Consider the following 24900-nt stretch of genomic DNA (forward strand, 5'->3'; position numbering starts at 1 on the left):
TTTTTGCCTCAGCTTTCCATGTTCTGGGATCGTAGCTGTACTCCCCACGCTAGGTCAGGAGCAGATTTTCTAAATGCCTGCATCTATCACTGCTTCATGCACCCAGTCCTTACTCCAGATGCTCATATGACACTCTGCTTGTACTCTCCTTGCTCATGGCATGGGGAGAGTGTGAGAGATTGTGGTCAAGTGGCCAAGAGCCATCAGTGACAACTAACAGTCAAGCATGGCCCACTTCCCATACCTTCCCTCTGAGTTCTAGGAGGGCTGGTCCTGGAGCTGGAGTCAGGGGTCAGTGTAACTGCCACAGAACCCATGTCTTAAACTTGGACTGGGTGAGGTATGCTCCCCTGATGGGTGTTCAATGGTAGGAGAAAGTCAAGAATTAGGGTGCAGTGAGTGTGGTACAAGGAAAAGAGGAAGAGGAGGTGGAAGGCAGTGTTGAAAAGCTGTTGAGGGCTGAGAACACATAGGACTAAATGTTACTGCATGGTCTCCACATCCAGAAGGCAGGGGCCCATTATGGCTCTGCTCACTCTAGGGTTCAGTCCTTTTTCTGACATCCTGGGGAGAAGGGCAAGTATCTTCCTCAAAGCTTCTAACCCCTGGAGGTGCTTTGACCAAAGGTTGCTAACTTAGAAGGCCTGGGAATGGAAGAAAACGTGTCCTCTTCCTAGGGGCACCCAAGAAAGTGTTGTCCACTATAGGGTTTGCTAGAGAACACAGAGCATCTCTCATCTAGGGTCTGTTCTAAGAGAAGACTGGGAAGATAGGCTGCCTGAAGAACAGATGAGCTTCCATGGCCATAGTCAAAAGCAAGTCATGGCAGACAGTGGGAAGAAAGCTTTGCTGAGACCCAGGACCTCAAGATCATGGCTGTGCCTGTCATCCTTTTCCATGACCAGATTGTAAAAGAACAGTGGAGTCATAGCAACTTGGAGCACCTGCCCCTCCTGTACCCTCCTAGAGAGAGCAACAGGTAGGACCACATTCCAAAAAGATCAGAAGTACTGTTTGAATGGGAAGTAATGGGGGACATTTTGTTCAGAGAAAAAAAGGACTCAGGCGAACAAACGTCCAGTCACAAATATGTCTGGAAAGCACGTCTCAAAAGAATGGAGACCTCCTGCTTCTTGCTCACAGGCGTTAGACCCCTCAGAAGAGTACTCTGACCTTGGCTGACTAACACACACACACACACACACACACACACACACACACACACACACGCACACGCGCGCGCACACACACACACATGCACGCATGCACACACACACGCACATGCACACACACACGCACGCACGCACGCACGCGCACGCACGTGCACACACACACACATGCACGCATACACGCAAGCACACATGCATACACACACCCTTTCTCAAGGTATGAGAGGGCACACTGGTAACCTCAAGAATGTGTGAGATCCCTTTGGGGTGATTTAAAGCAACACCTACTGATGACCTCAAAGACCTTGTAGGCTGAGAGTCCAAGTGTGTTAATAGCCCAGGACAGCTGACCACAACAAATACTCATCTCTATCTACGGCATGCTTTAGGAAGCCTGGGGCATTCTGATATCTGAGGGTAGATGTGTGTAGGAACCTTTTACAGACACCTGGAGGCACAGCCACTCTGAGGGGAAGGTCCCCAGAGTTAGTGACTCTGCCCCTTTGGTCTTTCCTAGTAAACAATCTCCAATGGCCTCTAGGGCAGTGGTTCTCAACCTCTGGGTCATGTGGGCTGCCTATCAGAAATCCAGAAATATCAGATATTTACTTTATGATTCATAACAGTAGCAAAGTTGTAGTAATGAAGTATCAAGGAGACAATTTTATGGTTGGGGGTCACCACACCATGAGGGACTGTATTAAAGGGTCGCAGAATTAGAGCTGAGAACAACTGGTCTCGGGTATCCCTCTGTGGCTTCCAGTTGCACACTTGTGTGGGAAGCTGTGTCTATGTGCCCTCTACTTTCCATGACGAAGATCCCTAGGCCAGGACTCCACTCCTTCCTCCCGCCACATTGTCACTCAGGGTCTCTAGGGCAAAGGGCGGTGGGAAGTCTAGTGAGCCCCTCCTCACCAGGACCTGCCAATTGCAGGACAGCCAGGCTCTTGTTTTTTGACTTGGAGACCTAACCTAAAGTGCAGGCAGTCTGTAGCTTTAGGGTATATCCTGTCTGAAAGTCCTTCCTGTTGTCTACTGGACTGCAGGGAATTCAGGTCATGGCGCAGCTGTCCCCTCCATAACTAGGCCGCATCTTGCTTCACCCTTGGCTCTCTTTCCAGAAAGAGCCTTCACTGTGAATCTGCTGGAGGTCCTTGCTCTGTGGGCCCAGTGTACATCTTTCCAGGAGATGTGTACTGAAGGCCATTTCTCTACGGAGCCAGCTCACTATGCAGTGAGGCTTTTTTGCTGAGTCCTGGCATGGCTCCTGGTATCTAGGTCAGGGGCTGCACTATGCTGGAGGGCTCAGCTTTTGCTCTGAGGGATGTCCAGGAAAGCAGAATCTAGTCACAACTTGCCATGTGGCAGGTAGGCTGTAAGACGTGTGTGCAGTCCAGGGCCGGTTCCCTTCAGAAACTCTAGTCTTTCAGGCTCATTGACACCGTGGAGCTCACAGTACTGTGGGATACAGACACACCCAGACAGGCCTACTTAGTGTTGAAGCTCCACATTCTCAGGGTGGAATTTTTGTAAAGCTTTCCATCCATCCTTACACACATACCAGCATACAGGATTATAATTAGGGCCACAGAAGAGGGGTATGCAAGTCCAGATCTTGTTTTGTCTTTAATTTTTAAGATCAGTTTTCAAGATCCCTACATTTCCTGTAGCGACTGCCCTTTGGTGATTTCCTAGAGACCAGCTAGTGCTCTCTGGGCAGAAGGACACCTGTGACCTCTGGAGGGATGGGGCTCGCCATGGTCTAGATACCCATTCAGACAACCGTACACTCAGAGCCCCAGTCACTGGGCTTGAAGCGAGCTGTCCAGATGCTACCGGATCCTCACTCTTCTTTTTCCTAGCACAGAGCTGCTGCCTTCTCTCAGGAAGGATGTAAAGGAGCATGAGGGATTTTTCCCAAGACGAGGAATGTCCACCTGTTCAGCTTTAGAGTCAAGGCATTACTCCCGATGCACGTGTGTGTGCATGGGAGGGAGCGAGCAGCGAGAAAAGAGGCTTGGGGAGAGAGAACATGCACTGTAGGCAAATATAAGAATCAAACGGAAATAGCAGTAGAAAACAGGAGGGTGGGAAGGGAGGAACCCAGGGGAGGAGGGGAGCAAGCCCAGGTAGAAGGCATATTGGAATGTAGATGCATGCCTAAGGACATTTATTTGTTACAGGTTCAGGAAAGGGAGAGCGAGGACAGTGGGAGTTTTGACAGGAGGGGGTAGTCGGAACATTTTCCTCATTGTAGATGATGACAATAAAAGATAGGACACGGGCCAAGAGGGAGGCCTTCCGGGAAAAGCAGCTCAGGGAAAGAGGGTAGCCTGGACTACAGGCTGCTGAGTTGCAAGGAGACTCTTCAGATCCCAGCTATAGTGTTGGGGAGGCAGGAGGGACGCTCAGGGCCCAGGTGAATGGCATCAGGACTCAGAGGCACTCTCCCTTGGCTCCAGGGTTCACCATGTGTATTCTGATACGTCCCTTTCTATCAGGACTCCACTATTGGGAGTTTGCCTCAAACATCTGCCAGGTTAACTCTGAATTGCCAACTACCCAGTCTTAACAAGCACTCTTGTCCTCAAGGGTGAAACAGCATGTTTGGGGAGAGGAAGCAAGTTCTGTCAGAAGGATGATGGCAGGACACCAGGCAAGAAGGGGGAGTCTACATAGGCTCAGGGGGAGATGTAAATCTAGGGAAGAGCAGGACCTGGGCAGCCCTAGGCTTCTGGGACATTGCAGGATCAGTGTGCAATAAAAGTTAGGTGATTAAACATGAATACTCTCATTAATGCAAACATATAGGCTCAGGAAGTTGCTGTACATAGCCTTCACAGAACTCACTATATTCCATTAATACAGGAATCTCAGTTGTTCAGAATAAAATATATGCTGTGGACTGTCTGACTCATCCAGCACAAATATTAACAGCATCTTTACTTACTGACCCTTTAATGGGCTTTGGCCACTCATAAAATAATCATTTTCAAGATGTGTCTGCCCTAGAATGCATATTAACAGAAGTGTCACCTGCTAATACCAAAATTATGTCTCTTAGGAACAGAATCAGATTTCTATAATGATTTGTCTTATGTAAGCTATAAGGGAAGAATAGGTGTGAAAAGGAAGGGAGGGAGGGTGGAAAGGAGAAAAAAGGAAGAGAGGAGGGGGGGAGGGGGGGGTTGGGGGGGGAGGGGAGTCCTGCATGACTGGGTTTCTCTCAGACGATAAGGCTGCAGTGATGACATGGTCAGTGCCTGTGTGGAGCAGCCTAAGGGCCTCCTTTCCACTCAGGATGCTGGCAGATGTGGCTCCGAAACCTCCTGCTGCAGTGGGGGCGGTCTACATCCTGTCTGTTTTGTGCATACTGTGCCAGGCTAGGCCTGCCCTGAGGCTGCAAAGGGAAGCAGGAAGAGGGAGGGAGTTGCTATGGCAACCTGGTTGCCAGGCTCCCAGTTTCCTCAGTCATCCCTGTGGTGCAGGCTGATTCTACAATGTGCAAGGTTTTTGTGTTTCCTTTTAAAGGCTAGATCATGCTCCTAGGTACTGAGCAGCCAGCACTGAAGGGATAGGGAGGTGCTCTGAGGGTAGGTGGCCTCATTTCCCAGGAAGGGTGGGGACATTCCAATAAAGTAGGCTTAGCTCACTGTGTGTTATAAGGAGTGTGGAGAATAGGGAAGATGTACAAATACAAAATCCATTAACAGACCCCTGGGCTCTGAGCCCCCTAGACAGAGAGGCTGCTTTGTAGACAGGGCAGTCTCTAGCACACGACTAGGCTTGGTTAGGATATGAAGCCCAGCCCTTGCCCTCACAGGCTTCCATAGAATCCTAGACTCTGGGGCCTCTAGACAGAGAGGTTACCCTCCAGACAGACAGGACAGACTGTGTGTCACAGGCCACCAGGGGAGTGTCCCAGTCACCTTGATTCAGAAATCAGTTGGCATTTTTATGTTGAGTGTAGGTCAAAATCATTCGTGGCCCTTCTCTTTGCACATGCCATTGTGCCTTCTTTAAAGCATGTACACTACAGTTCTAAGCTTTCGGATGCTTAAGGGCTGCCCTATGCTCACTTTAAAAGTGGTTCAAGGAGCCAGTGAACAGCCTTCTACAAAGTGCATTGGGAGGAGGGTCTCCTGAGCCATGAGGCCTCATCTTCTCTTCAGCCTCATGAATCGCTCTAGGCTTATCCTTCTGTGCTGGTTGTGTGTGTGTGTGTGTGTGTGTGTGTGTGTGTGTGTGTGCGCATGTGCATGCACGAGAGAGCATTATGTATGTATTATATATTCATGATATGTGGGCATATTTGTCTATAGGTGTGGTATATGTATATATCATATAGGATAGTGTGTATGTATATAGTGTGTACATGCATACTGCATGTATACAAATGAGCATATGTATATATTCATATGTAGTGTTCATATGTCAATGTACATAAACAATGTATGCATGTATACACATATATGCACATGTTACATGTGCATGCATGTGTGCTCATATATGCAAGTGGGTGTGTGCATTGTGAGGGCAAGTGTGCATGTGTAAGTAAGTATGTGTGGCTTTTACCATAGAGATATGGTGATATGGCTTCCATGCTTCTACAGGTCCACTCTGAAGGGAGTGTTCTGCTCTGAAGATGGAGAGAAATCAGATATGAATTCATACTCAGCCAGCCTGTTCTCTGTCTCTTATCTATCTGGAAGGAAATAAGATCTGAGCTGGGTACCATAATGCCTCCCCTGAGGATAAGACCACACTGGGCCAGGCCCCTTGCAGAATTTGAATTGTTTTGCTCTAGAAGGACCTATATGTTTATACAGATCAGCAGTGCTTATTGTGGATAAAAAAGGAGGGCAGCAATATTTCTTCCTCTGGATTTGAAAGACTGAGTTAACATCACATCTTTGTTGAATGCAGCATCAGCAAATTTATTGAAGTGCAATGTTTGTGTTGGAAAGTCATGCCTCAGAGAACTCACCTTTCTGGGATAGTTAGCTGCTTGTGAAATAGTGTGCATGGTGTAGGAACCATTCACACAGCCAGACATGTACTTTTCTGGTTCTTTCCCCAGCTTTCCTGCCTTATCCGCTCTGCCCTCTGCCACAGGCCATAGAATGACAAAAGGGACACACTGAAAACCAATTGTGTTATCTAGTATCCATGGAAGAGGAGCTGGACATCTGACAGACTGACCCATGTGAGCCACATGGAGATAGGAATTTGTTTGCCCATCAAAAAGCCACAGATTTCTTGTTTCTGCATTGTGTTAATATGTGTGTCATGCATATAACAATTCTCTAAGGAAGGCCATAATTTGTGCAAATAAAAACCCAGATGAGCCAGGCAGTGCACAGCTTTAATGCCAGCACTCAGGAGGCAGAGGCAGGTGGAGCTCTATGAGCTCAAGGCCAGCCTGATCTATAGAGTGAATCAGGATAGCTAAGGCTACCCATAAAAATCCCTGTCTCAAAAAAAAAAAAAAAGCAAAAAGAAAGAATAAAGAAGGACGAAATAAAGGAAGAAATGAAGGAAGGAAGGAACCTGTTTAAGATTCATTTAAAAAGAAAATAAAATAAAAAGAAAACCAGATGATTTAAAATTTATTTTTTTTTCAGATGATTTAAAATTTCAACCCAAAACTTCTGTTTTGCTCAGGCAACATCTTCACTAGCAAGATGACCCTTATGATGTCAGAAGAACTTGGAGCAACAGAGCAGGTTCTGGGCTAACCACATTGGCTGAACTGAGTTCTCTGCGGCCATGGCTCCCTGCTGCTGCTGATCATGATACAACCTCTGGGTTCTGCAGAGGGACAGGCACATGCATATCTGTTTGGCCCCACAAGCACTTTGTGAAGCTGGGGGCAGATATTACTGTGTTTTCTAGATAAGAAACTGAAACTCAGAAAGCTTCATGAATGTGCTGAAGCCCATGTATTCAGGGAGGACAAAGTCTCAGCTCAGGATCTCTGAGTCCCTTGTTCTTTATTATAAAACTGTGAGTCCCTGGGCCAGCTGAGCTGCTGGGCTAACATGCCCAGAAGGCCATTCTCTCAGTCGCCTGTCCTCATCAGGCCCAGCACAGAGCAGACATGTGAGGAACTCCTGGTTGAACTAGGTGTGCAGATGAAGCGGTAAGGAACACTTTCAGAAGGATTAGCAAGTTTACGCCTAGGCCATCTTCCCCAGAGTGCTCTGGGTCTGAGCCTGAGGTGTGAGAGCCCCACCCATCCCACAGCTGAATCACAGACGAATGAGAGTGGGACGTGGATGAGCATACCTATGCGTTACTGACAACCAGCCAAGGTGGTACTGCGTTAGGCTCTGGAAGGTGCCAAAGGCAGGCTGAGGAACAAGTTAATCTGTTGTCTGATTGAACAGCTCTAAAGCCAGGCAGCCCTGGTTTGGAATCTGCAAAAGGTGGAAGGCAGAGACAGGGTTTCTCGGTGACTATAACACTGGGACTAGGGGTTCTGATCCACACTGATCCACAGAAACACAAAGTGCCTCCGTTTCCATTATGTTCTCATCCTAAAACACATGCTCTCCAAAAAAGGAAGAGAAATGAAGCAAGAATCCAAAGTAGTTAGAGAAGCAAAGATATGACAGAGAATAAAGATGATCAAAATATGCCAGTTGGGTAATGTTTCTGAATTTGGGGTGGGGTGGTGGCAAACGAGGATTAGACTTGAAGTGAATTTGACGTGCTGATGGGCATTTCTATTTGATGATTTTAAACCTGATTTGCAAGTCTGATATAAGAGTTTTAAAATTGTACCATATTAGACAAGAGCGAGAAAAAGACATATTAGGAAATGGAATTCTTTTATCTTTGAAATATTTTGATCTTGGTTGTTGAAGTTTCAAATGTAGAAAGTTTTATTTCAGTCCTTGTTGGAAATGGGTTAAATTTTGGTGTGCTAATCATCTTGGTACTTTTTTTTTCCTGATATACAGTCTCCTCCCTCCAGATGGTCTTAGGCTTCACGTCCTATTACTCTGCTTCTCTGGGCTGGTTCTGGCCTCGCTCAGTAGCAACCTGAAGTTATTTAGCATAGCTCAATGTGCATAGCTTGTGAGCATCAGGTGATATTCCAAGTATTGTGCTGATTTTTATGACAATCTTATATGATCCATATGATCTTTAGGACAATTTGCTGACACTGCCCTCACTTTGTATATAGAAACAAGAAAGGGGGGCAGCTCATGAGGCCTACAGGGCTGAGATGACCAAGCCAAGGTCTGACTTTGGAAGTCTGCATTTTAGTCTGTGCCGACCTTGGCCCTGCTTGCTGCCCAACTACGGCCTTTAGCTGAGGGGCTCAGGCCACAAATGCTCTGTATGGGCTGTGTGTGTGTGTGGTAAGTGTGCAATTTCCCTAACATCACTCACATTTAGATATACCTTTAGGCCTTTGAGAAGACCTTAACAATATCATTTAAACATATGGACCAAAATTTTAAAGGAAACATTCAGAGAAAAAAACAGTAGTGAAAACTGTCTCTACTTGGTGTAGGTAGCTGCTCACTTTGATGCCTATGTGGTACTGCAGTAGTTTCTGTGGCAACAGCTCCGGTCATGAATAGAAGGGAAAAAAAAAAGAGACACAGTCCCCAAGGCCACCCAAAGACAGAAATCAGTTATTGTAGTGTATTGTATTGTAGCACAATGAGATTTGGCAGAACCACAACTTTACCATGAATGTGGCATCATCATTTGTGTAAAGAATTCTTGTGAGGAAGGCCAGAGTTAATAAACCAACTAGAAGTGACAATTTGGCCATCCACTAAAGTCCACACAGTGCGCACTGTGGCTAAGCACCATGTGGATTCTAGGGGTAGAGCACTGGACAGCAGGCCCAGAGTCGGGAGCCCTACCTTTAACTGAGTCATCAGAAATACTGTCTCATATATGTGAACTTAAACTAAAAACAACGCACGCATAATCTATAATAAGCAAACAGAACCAGATACCCAACAGATACACCTTTTAGTGTTGGGTGACAGGCTCTGGGATGTAGTATATACTCAAAGCTATTTGGTCTGATGAGTTTTAAGCAGAAAAATCTCTTAGCTGCCTACTATTTTCAGTCTAGTAAATATCATGTGAATGCTGGTAGAGCATAGGCTTCTATTGCATAATCCTGCAGGAACATAAGCAAGCACCCAGGAACTCTCAACCAAGATGCAGGGCTTTGAGAGAGGATAGAGGGCAGAGCCAAGAGGTTATTCAACTCACCCCAGGGCAGAGGGAATGCTCAGAATCTGTATTTTCATCACACTGCTCCCCACAAGTAACCCAGTTCTTGAGACTTGGCAAGCACATATGAGTTTCAATGTAAAAGTCCCAGTGGCTGATTCCAGGAAGTCTTGGCTTCCTGCTCTGCAGAACTCGTGTCAGCTACTCACAGAGGAAGGGGAGTCATGTTGCATTGCTTCTTCACTGTTTGAAGACTGATTTTATTTTGGTAGGAATGTCACTCTGCTGACTTCAGGTGACATTGACTACCTTGTCTACACAGTGATAACTGTAGTTGAAGATCTGGGCATAATGCTGAAGGGCAAGTTTCCATTCCAGTTTTTGGTCTAGTACTGGGCAATGTCTGTGCATCCTCCACTCTTGCTCAGTAGCTGCTGGTCCTGGTTCAGGGCTGAGATGTTGCCGTGGCAGCACAATGTGATGTAGAATCATTCTATGTGTGTCGCCCTTTAGTCACGCCTTTGTTATCCACCACCTGGGTTCCACCTGATTGCCCCTATGGTTACTGCTCTATTCTTTGTCCCTGTACAGAAAGCAATGTCACATGATGCTCATAATCTTAGGTCCATTTCCACCTAGGCAATAAGATCGTGGTGAACCTCCTAGACAATGCTTCCAAGTTTTGTAAAATTATTATTATGTTGGGTTTATTAAGTATGAATGGGGAAGAAGAAAGGGGGGAGAGGTACCCAAGAGAGGGAGAGAGAGAGAGAGAGAGAGAGAGAGAGAGAGAGAGAGAGAGAGAGAGAGGAAAAGAGAAGAGAGAGGAATAGAGAACGTAAAAAAAAAAAGACGAAGAGAGGGGACTTTCAAGTTTTATCGCTTAGGAATGGTTATATATCCAGAGGCTGGCTGGTATGTACATTGACCCATCCATTGCACTCAAGAGTTCTTCAAAATTCTCTGGAGTCTCACAAAAGTGAGTTCTACAATAAGAATACTCTCATTTTGCTCATTAACTTATTAGTCCATGGACTTCTAACAATGGGTTGAACATATTGGAGAAAGATGGCCACATGTATAGAGCATACTTCCTAGTCTGGGTCGTAGGCCACAGAAGACTACAGAGCAAGAGGGCACATGCTGTCTACTGGAAGAAGCCAGAACTCTCAGGAGCATATGAGTGCAAGATGATAAGAGATGCTGTTGCACTTTTGATTACAGGTTGGATTCTGATAAACAGGATGTATGCCTGAACAGCAAGCGAACAAAGTCTATCTACCATTTCTCACGGATGCATACAACTTAAATGGTTAGCTAAGGAACTAGGGATGCTTTGAGCTCCTTACCATCCTTCAAGCCTAAAGGTTAAATACTCTGAAAACATGCACCTGTCTTTCTCTTTTGGAGGAAGATTCTTTACTTCCCCTTTCATGAATCTACATTCATCAGGCGACACAGACTTAACTCTAGACGGGCATTAGTCATGACAGAAGCCCAGGCTGTCAGTGTCTGATCTACTATCCCAGGAATCTCCACAAAGACATTCCTTTTCACTCCTTCTTTCCTATGATTTTGATGGTAGAATATTAATCAGAAAGAATCCACAGGGCAGACGCAGCATACTCAGGTTCTACTTTCCTGTCCCGTCTCATGACTCCCCAAAGTTGGGTACTCTCTCGTCCTTTAGGAATTAAAGGAAAGGTAGGGTTCAATCATACTCATGCAATCTCTAATAGTTTGGGGCTCTTAGAGAGCCAGAGATCTAGTTTTTATTTTTATTTTTATTTATTTATTTATTTTGGTACTCAGATCTACCCATGCCAGTGCTGATAGGGAGGCTGGTGCTCCATCAGTGCCAGTTGTCTCCTGGGACCTTATTCATGGAGCACATTTCCTCCCATTTGTCATATTCTGTTCCACTGCCTGCTTTGTGTGTCCATGGAGATCCTCTGCTTTCCCACCACAAGAGGGATGTGAGAAAGCACACCGGGCAATGCTACCTTTCCCCTGAAAGCTCTCCTATAAAGACTTACAATCTTTTAGTAGATCGAACTACTGTTATGTTCAAGGAGTTTCTCTGGCCCCCTGTACTGGTTTTGATGGTATGCTCTACGTATGCAGGCAATATGCACATGTGGTCTCCAGATGTCAGAAGGCAAGGCAGGGGGCTGGGTTATGCATTATAACAGGGAGTCTCCTAAAAACAGGTATGACTTGTAAATCCCAGGAGATCAGTCAGACTCCTGCTGCCATTTCTATAGCTCAGAGGAGCACATTTAGGCCTCTCTGTGGTACTTGTCATAGATTTTGTCAATCTGACTCAAACTCAAAACACCAGAGAAGAGGGAATCTGAATTTGCTTTCATCAAATTTGCCAGAGGGCATGTTGGTAGGATCATCTTCTTAGAATGATAATTAACATCAGAGTGTTCATCCATCTCTGGGCAGGAGGGCCTGGGCTATATAAAAAATATAGCTAAGAAAGCCAAGGGAAAGTAAGCCAGTAATGAGCATTCCTCTGTGTCCTCTGATTCAGTTCCTGCCTCTGACATCCTGATTGAGATCCTGGCTTCCCAAGAAGATAGACCATAACTTGTAAGCCATTTTGTCCCCAAGTTGCTGTTGGTCTGTTTTGGTACAGCAAAGGCGAAGCAAGCTAGGATGTATGTCCTTCCTTACAGCATACCTGTGATCAGGATCTACCCATGCGAGTCTCAGTCCCAGAGGAGACAAGATCACACATCGGGCATGCGATGTAGCAGGAGCTCTCCCCAGTGACACCTACAAGAGCAACTCTGGGCATCACTGTTTATGTTTCTCACAATGCCTTCTTAGGATGAAAACTTTGGAAATGTCACTCTATATTATACAGCTACAAATATAAGAGCATGACATCTCTGTTAAGCAGAAAGGCACACTGCAAGACTGTGACTAATCAACCCACCAACATTTGATTATTAATATTTTTCCTTTTCTTGATTTATCTGTTTAAATTTGTATTAGTTTTATACTCAGAGTCATATAAAACTTCCTTGCTTAGTAAATAGTGTTTTCTCCCTCACATATGTCAGTAGTTAGTAGTTTATACACTCTCTTATTTAATTTTCAATTGCTATACCAAAACACCATGACCAAGGCAACTTATAAAAGAAAATGTTTAACTTGGGGTTTACATTTCTAGAAGGTTAAAGACCATGGCCATTATAGTGGGGAGCACAGCAGCAGACAGGCAGGCGCTGCACTGGAGCAGCAGCTTAGAGCTTACATCTTGATCCACAAGCACAAGGCGCGCGCCGCACGCGCGCACACACACACACACACACACACATACACACACACACACACGAGGGGGGAGGGTAATGGTATAGGGTTTTGAAACCTCAAAGTCTGACATCACTTTCTCCAACAAAGCCACACCTCCTAATCCTTCCCAAATAGTTCTACCAACTGGGGACCATGCATTTGAATATATGAGGCTATGGTGTCCATTCTCATTCAAACCACTGCGTTCTACTCCCTGGCCCTGAGACTCATGGCCATACCATAATGCAAAGTGCACTTAGTCCAACTTCAGAAGTCCCCATTGTCTTTCACATACACTGTGTTTTTTAATCCTAATGAAGTGAATAGTAAAGCATCACCCATACCTGACCACAGAAAGAGAACATGAAGGATAGCTGTAGAGGAAATGAGAAGCAGCCATTCTTTTCAATTACCTCAATACTGTAATGGTGCTGGGGTGGGATAGGATAGGAACGCCTAGCCAAGCGTCTGCACAGGCTAGCTAATTCACATGCCCTCTACTGGTTATGATACTGAAAGTTACTTTAGATCTGAGGATTTGCTTCAGTGAGTATGAGCTTACTGTCTGATCCCTGGAACTCACAGTAGGAGAGAACTGATTCTTACTTCTGACATCTACACATATGCACTTCACGCACGCACGCACGCACACACACACACACACACACACACACACACACACACAAAATAATAAAGAGAAAGCTAGATTATATATGCTATGCATGTTTGTATTCTAAACTCCATAACTGCATTATAACTTAGATGTGAATGAAACATGGGCTGTGGGCAGCATTGTCCTTTTCATGTAGAGTTGTCATTACAGGAAGACATTACAGGATGAAGCAAGTTCCAAAGAAGATAATCCAGATCTGAGCGGAAGACTGGCTTCTAGCAAAGCCTCAGTGATTGTCAATGCATCTGCTAAGTGTGTCAGGCCTTTTCCTACTAGAAGGGTGTCTGAAGCCTCTTGCTATAACTGGTTAGCTTGGGTCAGACTTTTATCCATGCCTGAATACAATAAAGGTGGGCAACAAAACCAAAATAAAGAACTGAGCTTCATACTCAGTTATGAGTTACTCTCTTATAGGTTCTAAGTAGTGAAGTTTCCATTTATTTTCCCATGTAACATGCAAGGATTCCTCTGAGAACAGTAATACCATGAAACTCGTGTCATAGTTGGTTTCAATATGCCTGGAACAACATAAAAAAAAACCCTTAATCTATTTGCCATTCACTAATAGTATAACAAAAACCCGGAGAGCTGAGATGTCAAACAAGGCATAGTCTAGTCAGCTGCAGAAATAAAATAGCCCTACATACTGATTAGAATGTAAAATGAGTAAGGACAATGTGAAAGAAGCTGTGCCGACACGGATGGCATGGAGCTTACTTGATCTGTGTGGGTATTTAGATTAATACATTCATGCTACGTAGCTGAGGATGACCTTGAACTCCTGATCCCTCGGCTTCTACCCGTTGAATGCTGGGATTACAAGCATGGCCTACCATCATCCTTTATGTATGCAGTGCTAAGGAATGAACCCGGGGCTTCATATATGCTAGGCAAGCACTCTACAAGTGGAGTGAAATCCCAAGCCCCAGAGAATAATAAAAATTAAACACAACTAAGAACTCAGTCCTTGGGGCTGGAGAGATGGGTCAGCGGTTAAAAGCACTGACTGCTCTTCTAGAAGACTTAGGATCAACTCCCAGCTTACAAGTGTCTATAACTCCAAGATCTGACATGCTCATACTAATGTACATGCAGGCAAAACACCAATGGACTTTAAAAAACAAACAAAAAAAGAACTCAGTCCTCAGGCAGAGTCTTATAAGGAATCTCTTCTGTATTATATAGATGCAAGACCTGTCAATGGAAAAACCCATGGCCTATGGCTGAAGCAGGAAATAAGTAGGACATCTAACAAGCAGAAGGGATTCTGGGATAGAGCCTAGTGTATGAGATTTCAGCCAACAAGATGCGAACTCAACATGATGCCTGAGCTCAGGTAACCAGCCATGTGGCAGAATTTAAATTAGTATAATGGGTTATTTTAATTTTTCAGCTACAGCCTGTAATCCCAGCACTGGGTGAGGCAGAGACAAATGAATCTCTGTGAATTTGAGGCCAGCCTAGTCTACAAAGTGAGTCCAGGACAGCCAAGGCTACACAGACACCCTGTCTAAAAAAAAGAAGTTATCAGCTAGTCAGAGAAGACCCTAGGCATATGGCTTAGGTATTTGTAAATAATTATCTTGAGTCTCATGAGTCATTATTCTGGAAGCTTGAGAGGGAAAAATGCTACCTACTACAAAGAGCAGCCTAATTCGGGTGGCTTGTGTCTACTGTGTGGGTCAGTGTACAATAAACCTTCTGTTATTACAGAAAGTTCTGTCAAATTATATTTTCCTCTTATCAGAGGTATTTGCACTGAATATTTCTCCTCAAGAGATCAGGCTGGAGTAGCAGAGCAAACCACTTTGCATGACTAAGGATGTTCTTCATCTCTTTTTTGTAGAGAAACATGATGTTTACGCATCTCAATTATAAATACAGAAAACATATTAACTTGTAGGACTCAGGTATTTTCAGATGGAGCAAGATGAAGTCCAGTAGTTAGAAGAAAGATCTGCAAAAGTGCAGCAAAGGACTGGAGCACGTGATATGTGAGCATCCTCAGACTGTCACCCGGGGAGAGCACAGGCCATGGTGAATGGTAAGTGGTTTGGCACAGCAGACATGCAGACAAGTTCAATCCAGTGGTGCTGCTGTGAGAGCCCTTCCTCCCGAGTCCTCTCATGCCTGTAAGCAGTCTCGGCCCTGTCTGTCAAAAATTTCCACTCCAGAAAAAGCTGGAAAAGAATCCTGGCTGCTCCTGAATGTGTCAGGAGAAAAAAATCCTACAAAATTGTCAGTAATTTCCCAAAGGGAAGGTCTACTTCATTTCTAATTTTGTTCACTTTGCTCTAGAGAACTGTAAATTAGTGAAGTCTTTACACTATGAAAACCTCAGATTTACAACTGAAGTCCAGCCTGATTGCCTATGAATGACTAGGCTGTCTGTTCTCATTATGCTTGGGGTTCAGGTATGGACTAGAAGCTCCCAGAAATCTAAAGACTCTTGCTTTTCAGACTCACCGTAGAGGAGCCAAGGATGAGGTCAAATAGGCTCATTCCTAGTGAGTAGGAAAGGCCAGATTTAATAAGCAATGAAATATGAAGAGCACTCGGACAATTGTGTGTCATGAAAGGAAAGTGCCTAGTCCAACAATCACAAAGTGCCTGTGTGTGTGCCTGTGTGTATATAAACTTAAAGTATGCACTTACAACAATAGAAGTTCAAATACAATAGAAATATTTCTAAAAGTACATACTCAAAATGAAAAGGAATATGTCATTTTCATTTGGACAATATGCATCAAATACACTATATAATTACAATACTCTTTTCAAATAAGAAACAACTAATGCCACCTTTTCCTTTGGTTGAAACTTAGCATTATCATAAGTAGTTTTTGATATCTGAATTAAATGCTGTATGATTTCTATGCAAGGAGTGAAGTGTGCCTCATGATCTTACTCAGAATTTAAAATATTCCCCAAGTCTGTCATGATAAAAACCTAACAACTACCAAGTTAGTTCTAAGTGAAAGATGGAGAGCAAGCTCTCATCCCAGTGGAGGAAAGAAGCAAAGCTTCCTTCTCTAAGTCCAGGCTTAGCAGGTGAATTGCTGCAGTGCAAAGATATTCACAGTGGGTCCCAGGAAATGCAGCCAATTAAAGGTCAGCAGGATGCCAGTGTCTGCAAAGCCAGGCTCTCTTTCATGAATTTGTGGATATTTTAAGTGAGTCCCTGACCAGGCTGGGAAGTCAAGTCCCCCACTGAGAATCTCAAGAATGGCTTAATTTTTGCCTGATCTTTTTCATTGCTGTGTAAAACTTGGGGAGATCTTGCCTGTGTTATATTCAGTTTTTTCTCTTTTTTTAATTTTACATTTAAAAATTTATTATAATTTACTCAGATTACATCCCGATTGTTATCCCCTTGCTTCTATCTTCTTATTCCCACCCTCCTTCCCTGATGATAGAGCTAGAAAAATAGTTCAGTAGTTAAGAGCACTGGCTATTCTTCTTTGGACCCAGGTTCAATTCCCAGCACCCACATGGAGACTCATAAAGGTCTATAACTCTATTTTCAGGGGATCTGATGCCCTCTTCTGGTCTCCTCGGGCACCAGGCACACAAATGGTACATAAACATAACAGATGAAACACAAACATATATATACAAATTAATTTTTTAAAAGATCATAAGATCTTAGTGAAAAATGTGAGGAACTCATTTTATGTATAAAATGGAGACTAGAGTTTGAAGGAGGGCCTTCTTAGTCGGGCTAACTCTACTGCTCCTTCAGATGGTGCCAAAGCATTTCCCATGAGCACATGGACTACATAACTCCCATCCTGTCTTAAAAACCACCTTCCTGTCAAGGATAATTGTTGTTGGTTTCCTATGAGGAGTCACTGTTTTAAACTGGCCCACATTCTGATTCACAATGGCCACATCTGCCCTGGACTTGCGGCTGTAGCCCCAGGCACGGTAGGAGCAGTGCTAGAAGGTGGGAGTTAGTTTGGTAATGCACGTTCCCTTTCCTTTCCCAGGCAGCTTCTGGATCTAAACTCTCAGGCTTTTCTAAGCCTGAGCCTTCATTCTGCCCTCTCTAGGGGTCTCTTGTGGAGACGCAACTCCTCCATCCTTCTGCTATAGTTCAGTCTCTGAACTCTAACCCTGCAGGATACTGCTTGTATCCCTGCTAGCTAGTCCCTGGTGAGTCTTAGGACAACATCTAGCTCATCACCTTATCGTGGGCTATATCTTTGTTGCCATCTCTAGCTAACTGCATCCTCTTCCCTATGCTGAGTTATTTCTGGTATCATAGCATTGGTCCCACGATACCAACTTCTTGGTGTGAGTGTCTCCCAATATTATTTGCTAGGTGGTCTTGACTGTCCCAACAAATGTAGCCCAAGTTCACCTAATTCCCAGGCACTTTTTGGCCTATCGTAATGATCTGATATCCCTTGTCTGGCTTGTCCTCTGAGGGTCTCTGGATTAGTGCAGTCTTTCCCTTTGGTCTGCTAGGAGTACATGAATATGGCTTCTTAAATGACTGAACAAATGTGTTGAATGCATGAATGAATGCATGCCTGAATAAATGAATGAATGAATTTGACCCATACTGAGTAATCTCTGAAAATATCTTTTCATGGTTTGTACTTCCATAGAGAAAGCCTATGAGCTCAGGGGGTTCTAGAGTATCTTCCTTTCCAAAGAAACCCTGGGCTGTAATGACAGGGATGCCAGGGGGCCAAGGTGGCTGGCTGAGATTTTCATATGAGAGTTAAATAAAGAACAGATGAGAACTGTAATAAGCAACCACAATCAAAACGCATAGTAATACAGGCCCATGAACTGGGCATGATGGTGCATGCCTGTAATCTTAGCACTCAGGGAGGCAGAGGCAGGCAGATCTCTTTGAGTTCAAGGCTAGCCTGGTCTACAAAGCTAGTACAGGACAGCCAAGGCTACACAGAGAAACCCTGTCTCAAAAACAAAACAAAACAGGCCCATGAAACACACTGTGTAGACATGTTTAGAACATTCCATGTAAGGTTTTAGATTTCCTACTCCCCACACGAAGTGTGTAAATAAACAGTGTCCATCCTTTCTATAATCATCATCATCATCTTCTTCCTCCCTCTTTTCTTCTTAATAGGCTCTTATTATGTAGCCCAGGCTAGCCTTGAATTTGCCATTTTCCTGCTTCAGTGAGTGCTGAGATTATGGGTGTGTGCTGCCATATGCCTTCAAGAATATGATGTTAAGTTTTTTCCCAAAGATCTGAGTGAATGAAGTTCTTATTTCAGTAACTTCCCAAAGAACAAGGGATGTTGTCATTTCAGAAACATCAATTACCTTGTTCATTTTCCCTTTCTGAGTCCAAGGTGGGGGATGCTTTCTAAAGGCCCAGGGATTGCTGGATCTTTACATTGCTGATTATAGTGACATCCACTGATGCCCACTGAGCTACCCCAGGCTACAGATAAAGAAACTGAGGCACAGAAGAGATTACCTGCAGGTAGGCTAGAAGGTCTATGCTCTGAATTTCATGCAACAGCAAGTTTTTCCAAAAAGAGTAGGTCTTGGTCATGATGCCTATTTTCCTTATAGTAGCTGAATCTGATTTTTTACTCTGTGAATTTTACTGTAATCTGCACTGGAGATGGTGAGGCACAAACACACAGCAAAGGTAAGCTGTGTTTGTAAACTCTGAGGTTTGCACAGCATAGATCTCTGTTCACTGTGTGTGTGTGTGTGTGTGTGTGTGTGTGTGTGTGTGTGTGTGTGTGTTTACAGGAGAGTATGATGGAATGCTCCCACTTATTCATTCCATCTACAGAGAGGAAATAGAAAGAAAAGTCAGGGTAAAGATACTTGTTATGGTCTAGAATTTTCTCTGAATCTCTGCTGGCTTCTAGAAGTTTATCTTGGGGAGTGCTTCCCACGGGGCATAAACATGCATCAGAGGGGCAGGGAGACAATGGGCCGTTTTGCTTTATGCGTTTCACATGGACTCAGTGATCTATTCCCTGTGTAGTCCATTTCAGGTTATCACTTACTGAGCTGCATATTCCTTCATGTGTGCATGGTTAAAGCCAACTACCAAGACTCTAATTTTAGAATTCCACAATAGTGCTCCTAACTACATTTCTTATATCGAACTGATATTAGTTGACCTGAATCATTCTGATAAAATGATAGTCTATCTTCTGAAGGCCATATCTTGCAGAGTACTTCTAAAATTCTATATTACAAGTATCATAAACTTCTTATAGATGTTGAATTATAGGAAGTAGAACTAGGTTCTTCCTGAACCATAAACAAAATGCATTTAATAATTGTGAGAAGTTAATTACATTTAGATTTTTACCATGGACACTGGTATATATGAACTGATGTATACGTTGTTAGTGTGTGTGTGTGTTGCTATGTGTGTGTTGCTGTGTGTGCATGAAGGTGCTTGGCTATAGTCATAGTTATGTAAAAATCATTATTTTATTTAGTGTATGTGTGTAATAGTGCATGTGTATATGTGTAATAGTGTGTGTGTGTGTGTGTGTGTGTGTGTGTGTGTGTGTGTGTGTTCCATGGCACACATGGGGAAGACAAAGGAAACTTTTATGGAGTCTGTTCTCTCCTTCCACCTTTACACGAATTCTAGAGATGAAACTCAGGTTGCAATAATTGGGCAACAAACACATTTCCCACTGAGTCATCTTGCTAGACTAGACTCATAGCTGATAAGCTCAAGTCTTTGTGCTTCAAAGCCAGTACTGTATCAGCTGAGCAATTCTCCAAGCCTCCATCATTCACCCTTCATGGGAAATCAGGCCGGCACAGGGATTCTGAGAAGGCAGTATCCCATGTGAAGAGCTCATTCAGCTCAAGCTTTGTCAGTGCCGCTTATCTTCTGTGACCCTTGGCCAAATGGCCCACTTACCATTGCCTGTGTTCCTAGACTTGTAAAATGAACCCAAGCATATTTATGGCTTTTTTTCCACAAAGGTGACAAACTATGAAGAAGTACTGTTAACTGTCAAGACCCTGACAAGCATAAGTGTTGCACTGTGACAAGATATAGCTTGTCCTAAAACTTAGGGACAAAGAATGAGAGCAGGAGCTAAATCTCAGGGCCAGTAGGACCTAAGGCCCAACAGATTGGATATTGAGTGACAGATGGAAGGACAACTATACCCTATATCAGAGACACAGTCCTCTCAAGAGGAGGTGTCCCAGGGACCCAGGGCCAAGCCAGCTGCTGAACAAATCCATTTTCCTAACAGGGCACGGCAGTGAAATATGAACAGTGTGCTCTACCCTTGCCTTCAAGGGAGACCAGGTCTCACAACAACCTCTGGTCATAAAAGAAGCTAACTTTACACAGAGGTCAACACACCTTTCTGCTGAGGAATCATGGCTGTCTGTTAATAGGAGACCCAAAGGGAGGGCAGATGTGACTCAAAGTTCTGTGGATTTACTGTTGGAAGCAAGGCACTCTCCAAATGAGGATGATCTCCTGCAGGTCTAAAAATGGATGAGTCTCCCATCTCTTAGCCAGCACACCCTTGTTTAGACCGTGTGAATAATCTCCTGCCCCTGCCCAGGGCCTTAGCAATACATGTAAGCCAAAAATGATAAAAAAAAAAAAAGAGATTTAATATTTTGGCTATGGTTTATTGTATTAATTCTTTGAATTATAGGTTATTTTTAAAACAAATACAACCTGATTTTTAACGGTTACATTTGGCTAAGATTCTTGTATATCTATACCCCAAGAACCCAAGGTTCATGCTTATAGAGATTAGAATCTATATGTGCAGATACCAAATTCAAGCAAGAAGTCATCCCCATCCCCATGGCGATAGAATCCCCAGTCAAGCAGCCTCAGTCCAAAGCTGCTCTCCTAGTGAGCACATTCACACTGGGGCCACTGTCAGAGTGCATGGCTCCTCTCTAAAGCTGCTTTGCTTGCCTTAGGCTGGTTACTAAGATGGCTCAAACCCCACACAGGCCAGCATCTGCCAGTGTCTGCCACTGAACATGACTCCCATATGGGTCCTTGTCCAAGAGGCTATGGCTCTTCAAAGAGGCCACTCTGGCTGTGGCTGCCTTTGGAGAATTTTTGACAATGACATTTCAAGAGGAGAAAAGTCTCTTTAGAATCGATTTTGCATTATTGATTCCTCCTCAAAGGTCACTTTACTTCTCACCGTTCTGTCCTTCGCTGCTGTGGCCTCAGTCTCACAGGCAGGGTCAATAGGGATGTACCTGGATGAACAGTCCTCCATCCTCGGGCCCTCATGTCTCCCTCATCCCTGCCCAGAACCTGTGATGTGCACAACAGATACAAGGGGCCCGGGAGCCATTCCACAGTGCTGGTAAGATGCATGTAACATTTTAATGCATTTTAGTTTACACATTGTACATAATTAGGCACGAATTATTGATTTATTATTGATTTCTTCCTAAAACTACCCCACAGTGGTATGAGTGAACAGAATGTTACCTATAATGTCTAAAAGTTTCTGATCAGTGGGTCATTGGGCAACTTTCATCTTGTCCATGGCTAAGAATGTTCTTCTAATGGTCACCTATAAAAGTTCAGTGTTGGAAATGGTAAGATAAAAATTTTTTTCAAAACCTCATGTGGTAGCTGAGGTCATTGAGATCCACTTCCTAACATAGTTATTGATAAGTAGACAGTGTTGCCTGAATAATAACTAAGGATTCAACTCAGTTTCTTATTCAGGTGAGATGCTACATAAAAGTGACCAAAGTTTATGGGAATATTAATACAATTGCAATACGCACATCAAGACTTATTCTAAGCTGCTATGCATCTTTAAGAAGATGGCTTATGCTGCTCTGTTTGGGAAAGCTCCCAGCAAACCTTCCTGACTTCTATAAGAAAGTAATATACTAAAGTTATCAATGAAAAGGCTGAAAGAGAAGGCTATAATAATGGTATATTTATTTATTTGTTTATTTATTTTGTGTGTAGAGGACATATTGTCAAGTAAAAATTGGCTGCTTTATGTTTCAGTCTCTTTAAAGAAGACACCAAATCCTTAGTTTTGAAGTTCAATTAACAGAAACAGATCATTTTACGAAATGAGTCAAGTTTGGATTTCCCAGCAGGAATTAAGCAAAGATTTCCCAGCAGGGGTCAAGCAAAAAGGGACTTATTTGCAAAAACGAGCATAGAAAATGTGTATAACTTTTAGATGAACCCAAACAAGGCAAAGCTGTCTGTTTTCTGGATCGTACAACCTTCTGGCAGGAGGAAAAAAGGAAGGCACTGGCCAAGACTATGCTCTCTGGAGGATGTCAGTGCAGCTCCTTCCTCTGAGGATGCTGGGGAGAGGACCAGCCATCTCCCAAGACGAACTGAGACAAGGAGAATTGTGGCTTGGAGAAACAGCAGATCTGCCTGAAATTTTAGATGTTTGAAAACGTCAAGCCCAGCACTAAAAGATGCAAACCAACGTGAACTACGCCATCAGAAAAAGTTCTGGTCCCAGGTCTCAAGACACTAAGCAGTCAGAAGCAATGTGCAAGTAACGCAAAAGCTAGTTTCTTGTTTACAGGTGGCCTGTTAGAACTGGAGACATGCCAGGCTTTTGCAAAGAACTCCTCATCAAGAGATTCAAAAGAATGCTGCCATATCCTGATGTGCTGGCAAGATCCAAGCGCAGTTGGTCACATTTTGACCATGAGGGAAATGTGGGATGAAGCCACGACAAGAAGACGCCTGAGTAAAGTGTGTTGGATTGTTGCTCCTAAGGCTGCCGCTTTGAGGTGCTAAGGCTATTTGTCCATCAGGCACTGATTTAAATGCTGCTAGACTGTAAAGTGAGAGGAAGCCCTCCAGCTGCTTACAGTTTGCGAAGACAACAGCAAGGCAAGAGTCCTGCAATTGGCAGGAAGGCTAGTTCAGGAAGACAACGGCAAGGCAAGAGTCCTGCGTGCGACAGGAGGGCTAGTTCAGGAAGTCACTGAACATGAGCAGGTGGTCTATGGCACTAGGGCCCTGGACAGGGAGCCTGAAAAAGATGACATGGATGTCAAACAGAAGGCTACACTTAGGTCACCCCTGGACTATGGTCATGGGGCTAGGGGACAGGATGGTTGGGGGTGGGGTAGCATGTTTCTAACTAAGCATAGGACACAATGGTAGGGAAGGTCATGGGAGCAAAGGTTATCATTTGAGGGACAATTGCTGTCATCACACTGTGCTGTCAAGTTTGGCCTTTTATCCTTATAGACACCTCAAAGTCTACACTGACTGGAGTGAGTAAGGCTTCAATGCTATTTTCAGACTTTCACTGGCTCCTTCTATAGCCTGCTTGAAACTGAGTGCGGTGCTCTTCATCCCACAGGAGGACATCCTCAGTCTGCTTGTGCTGGCACTGGGCTCATAGTTTCTGCCAGATTTATGCTTAAAAGTTACAACAGAGAGAGTAGTGATAGCTTCTCTCTCTCTCTCTCTCTCTCTCTCTCTCTCTCTCTCTCTCTCTCTCTCTCTGTGTGTGTGTGTGTGTGTGTGTGTGTGTGTGTGTGTGTGTACTTCTGTGCCAATACCACAGAGATTCCTGAGCTGAACTGTCACTGGCCTGGGCAGTGTTCATAATGAACAACACAAGTTTAAGGAACTGGCTGTTATTGGGTAGATTTTTATCCCTGGCATCTGTTTGTTTTGTTTTGTTTTTGTTTGTTTGTTTTAAATATTATACAGTGATTTTTCTGAACGTTTGTGTGACACTGAGACATTTTTCCTTGGGAGTACATACATATTTGCAGATAAGAAATTCCAGATAGGAAAGAACTAGAGACCATCCAACTACATCAGGCACAGAGGTTACTGGACAACCCTTCACAGACAATTCACTTTCAAACAGCACACTGATTTCTGTGAACTAACAGCAAAGAGATTTTTAAAAGAGAGTTAGTGTCATGAAATGCTTACTTGAGCTCTTGTGAACTGGTGGCCAGCATACTTCGAATGCTTTTGTCCGCCAGGGGGCAGCCAGACAGACTGTAAGACAGGCCGGGAGACACAGTGAGTGAACCCCTAGGTAGCAGCCGTGCCAGAATCACACAACACAAAGTTGAAATTAAAAGTTCAATGCAGAAGAGCAATGGGCAAGTGCTGTATACTGAATTTTTGTATTATTAACTCTGAATGTCATTAAGCATATGTTTAGGAAAGCACTTCTGTTAGTAACCAATTTTTAAAAATCAGAGAAATACACATTCTCTTTGGCTTAATTTTTTTTTTGAGAATTTTGTGAATTTAGGTGGTCTAAAGTAAACAATCATGGTGTAACATGTAAATTAGCACACTTTTGAAGGGCAGCATACAGCACTCAGAGGGGTGACACAGAATTCAACATTTGTACTTTGACAGCATTGTTGAGGTAAGCTGAAAACAATAAATTGGAAAGACAGAATCCACCATGAGAAAAATGAAGTCACACCTTCTGTGTGAGGCGTAATTACCAGTCACATGACCACTCCCATCACACCCTGGAGTTGGACATCTGCCACCAAACAAAAACAAAGACAGCCAGAATAGTAAGTATGTTTAAAAAAATT

At 43.9% G+C, this 24900-nt stretch overlaps 1 protein-coding gene across 13 annotated transcripts in view; it reads right to left on the bottom strand.

Annotated features, from left to right (window-relative positions):
- Nucleotides 1-24900, bottom strand: part of MYT1L (myelin transcription factor 1 like) — a 403682-nt gene that overhangs the window by 51552 nt on the left and 327230 nt on the right. For all 13 annotated transcript variants that reach the window (XM_084791226.1, XM_084791228.1, XM_084791224.1 and 10 more), the window contains one exon: nucleotides 24272-24340. In XM_084791226.1, the coding sequence (XP_084647352.1) occupies nucleotides 24272-24340 (69 nt within the window). The remainder of the gene's footprint in view (nucleotides 1-24271; nucleotides 24341-24900) is intronic.

This window comes from Acomys minous (genome assembly GCF_964271855.1).
Source record: "Acomys minous genome assembly, chromosome: 8".
Classification (NCBI taxonomy): Eukaryota; Metazoa; Chordata; class Mammalia; order Rodentia; family Muridae; genus Acomys; species Acomys minous.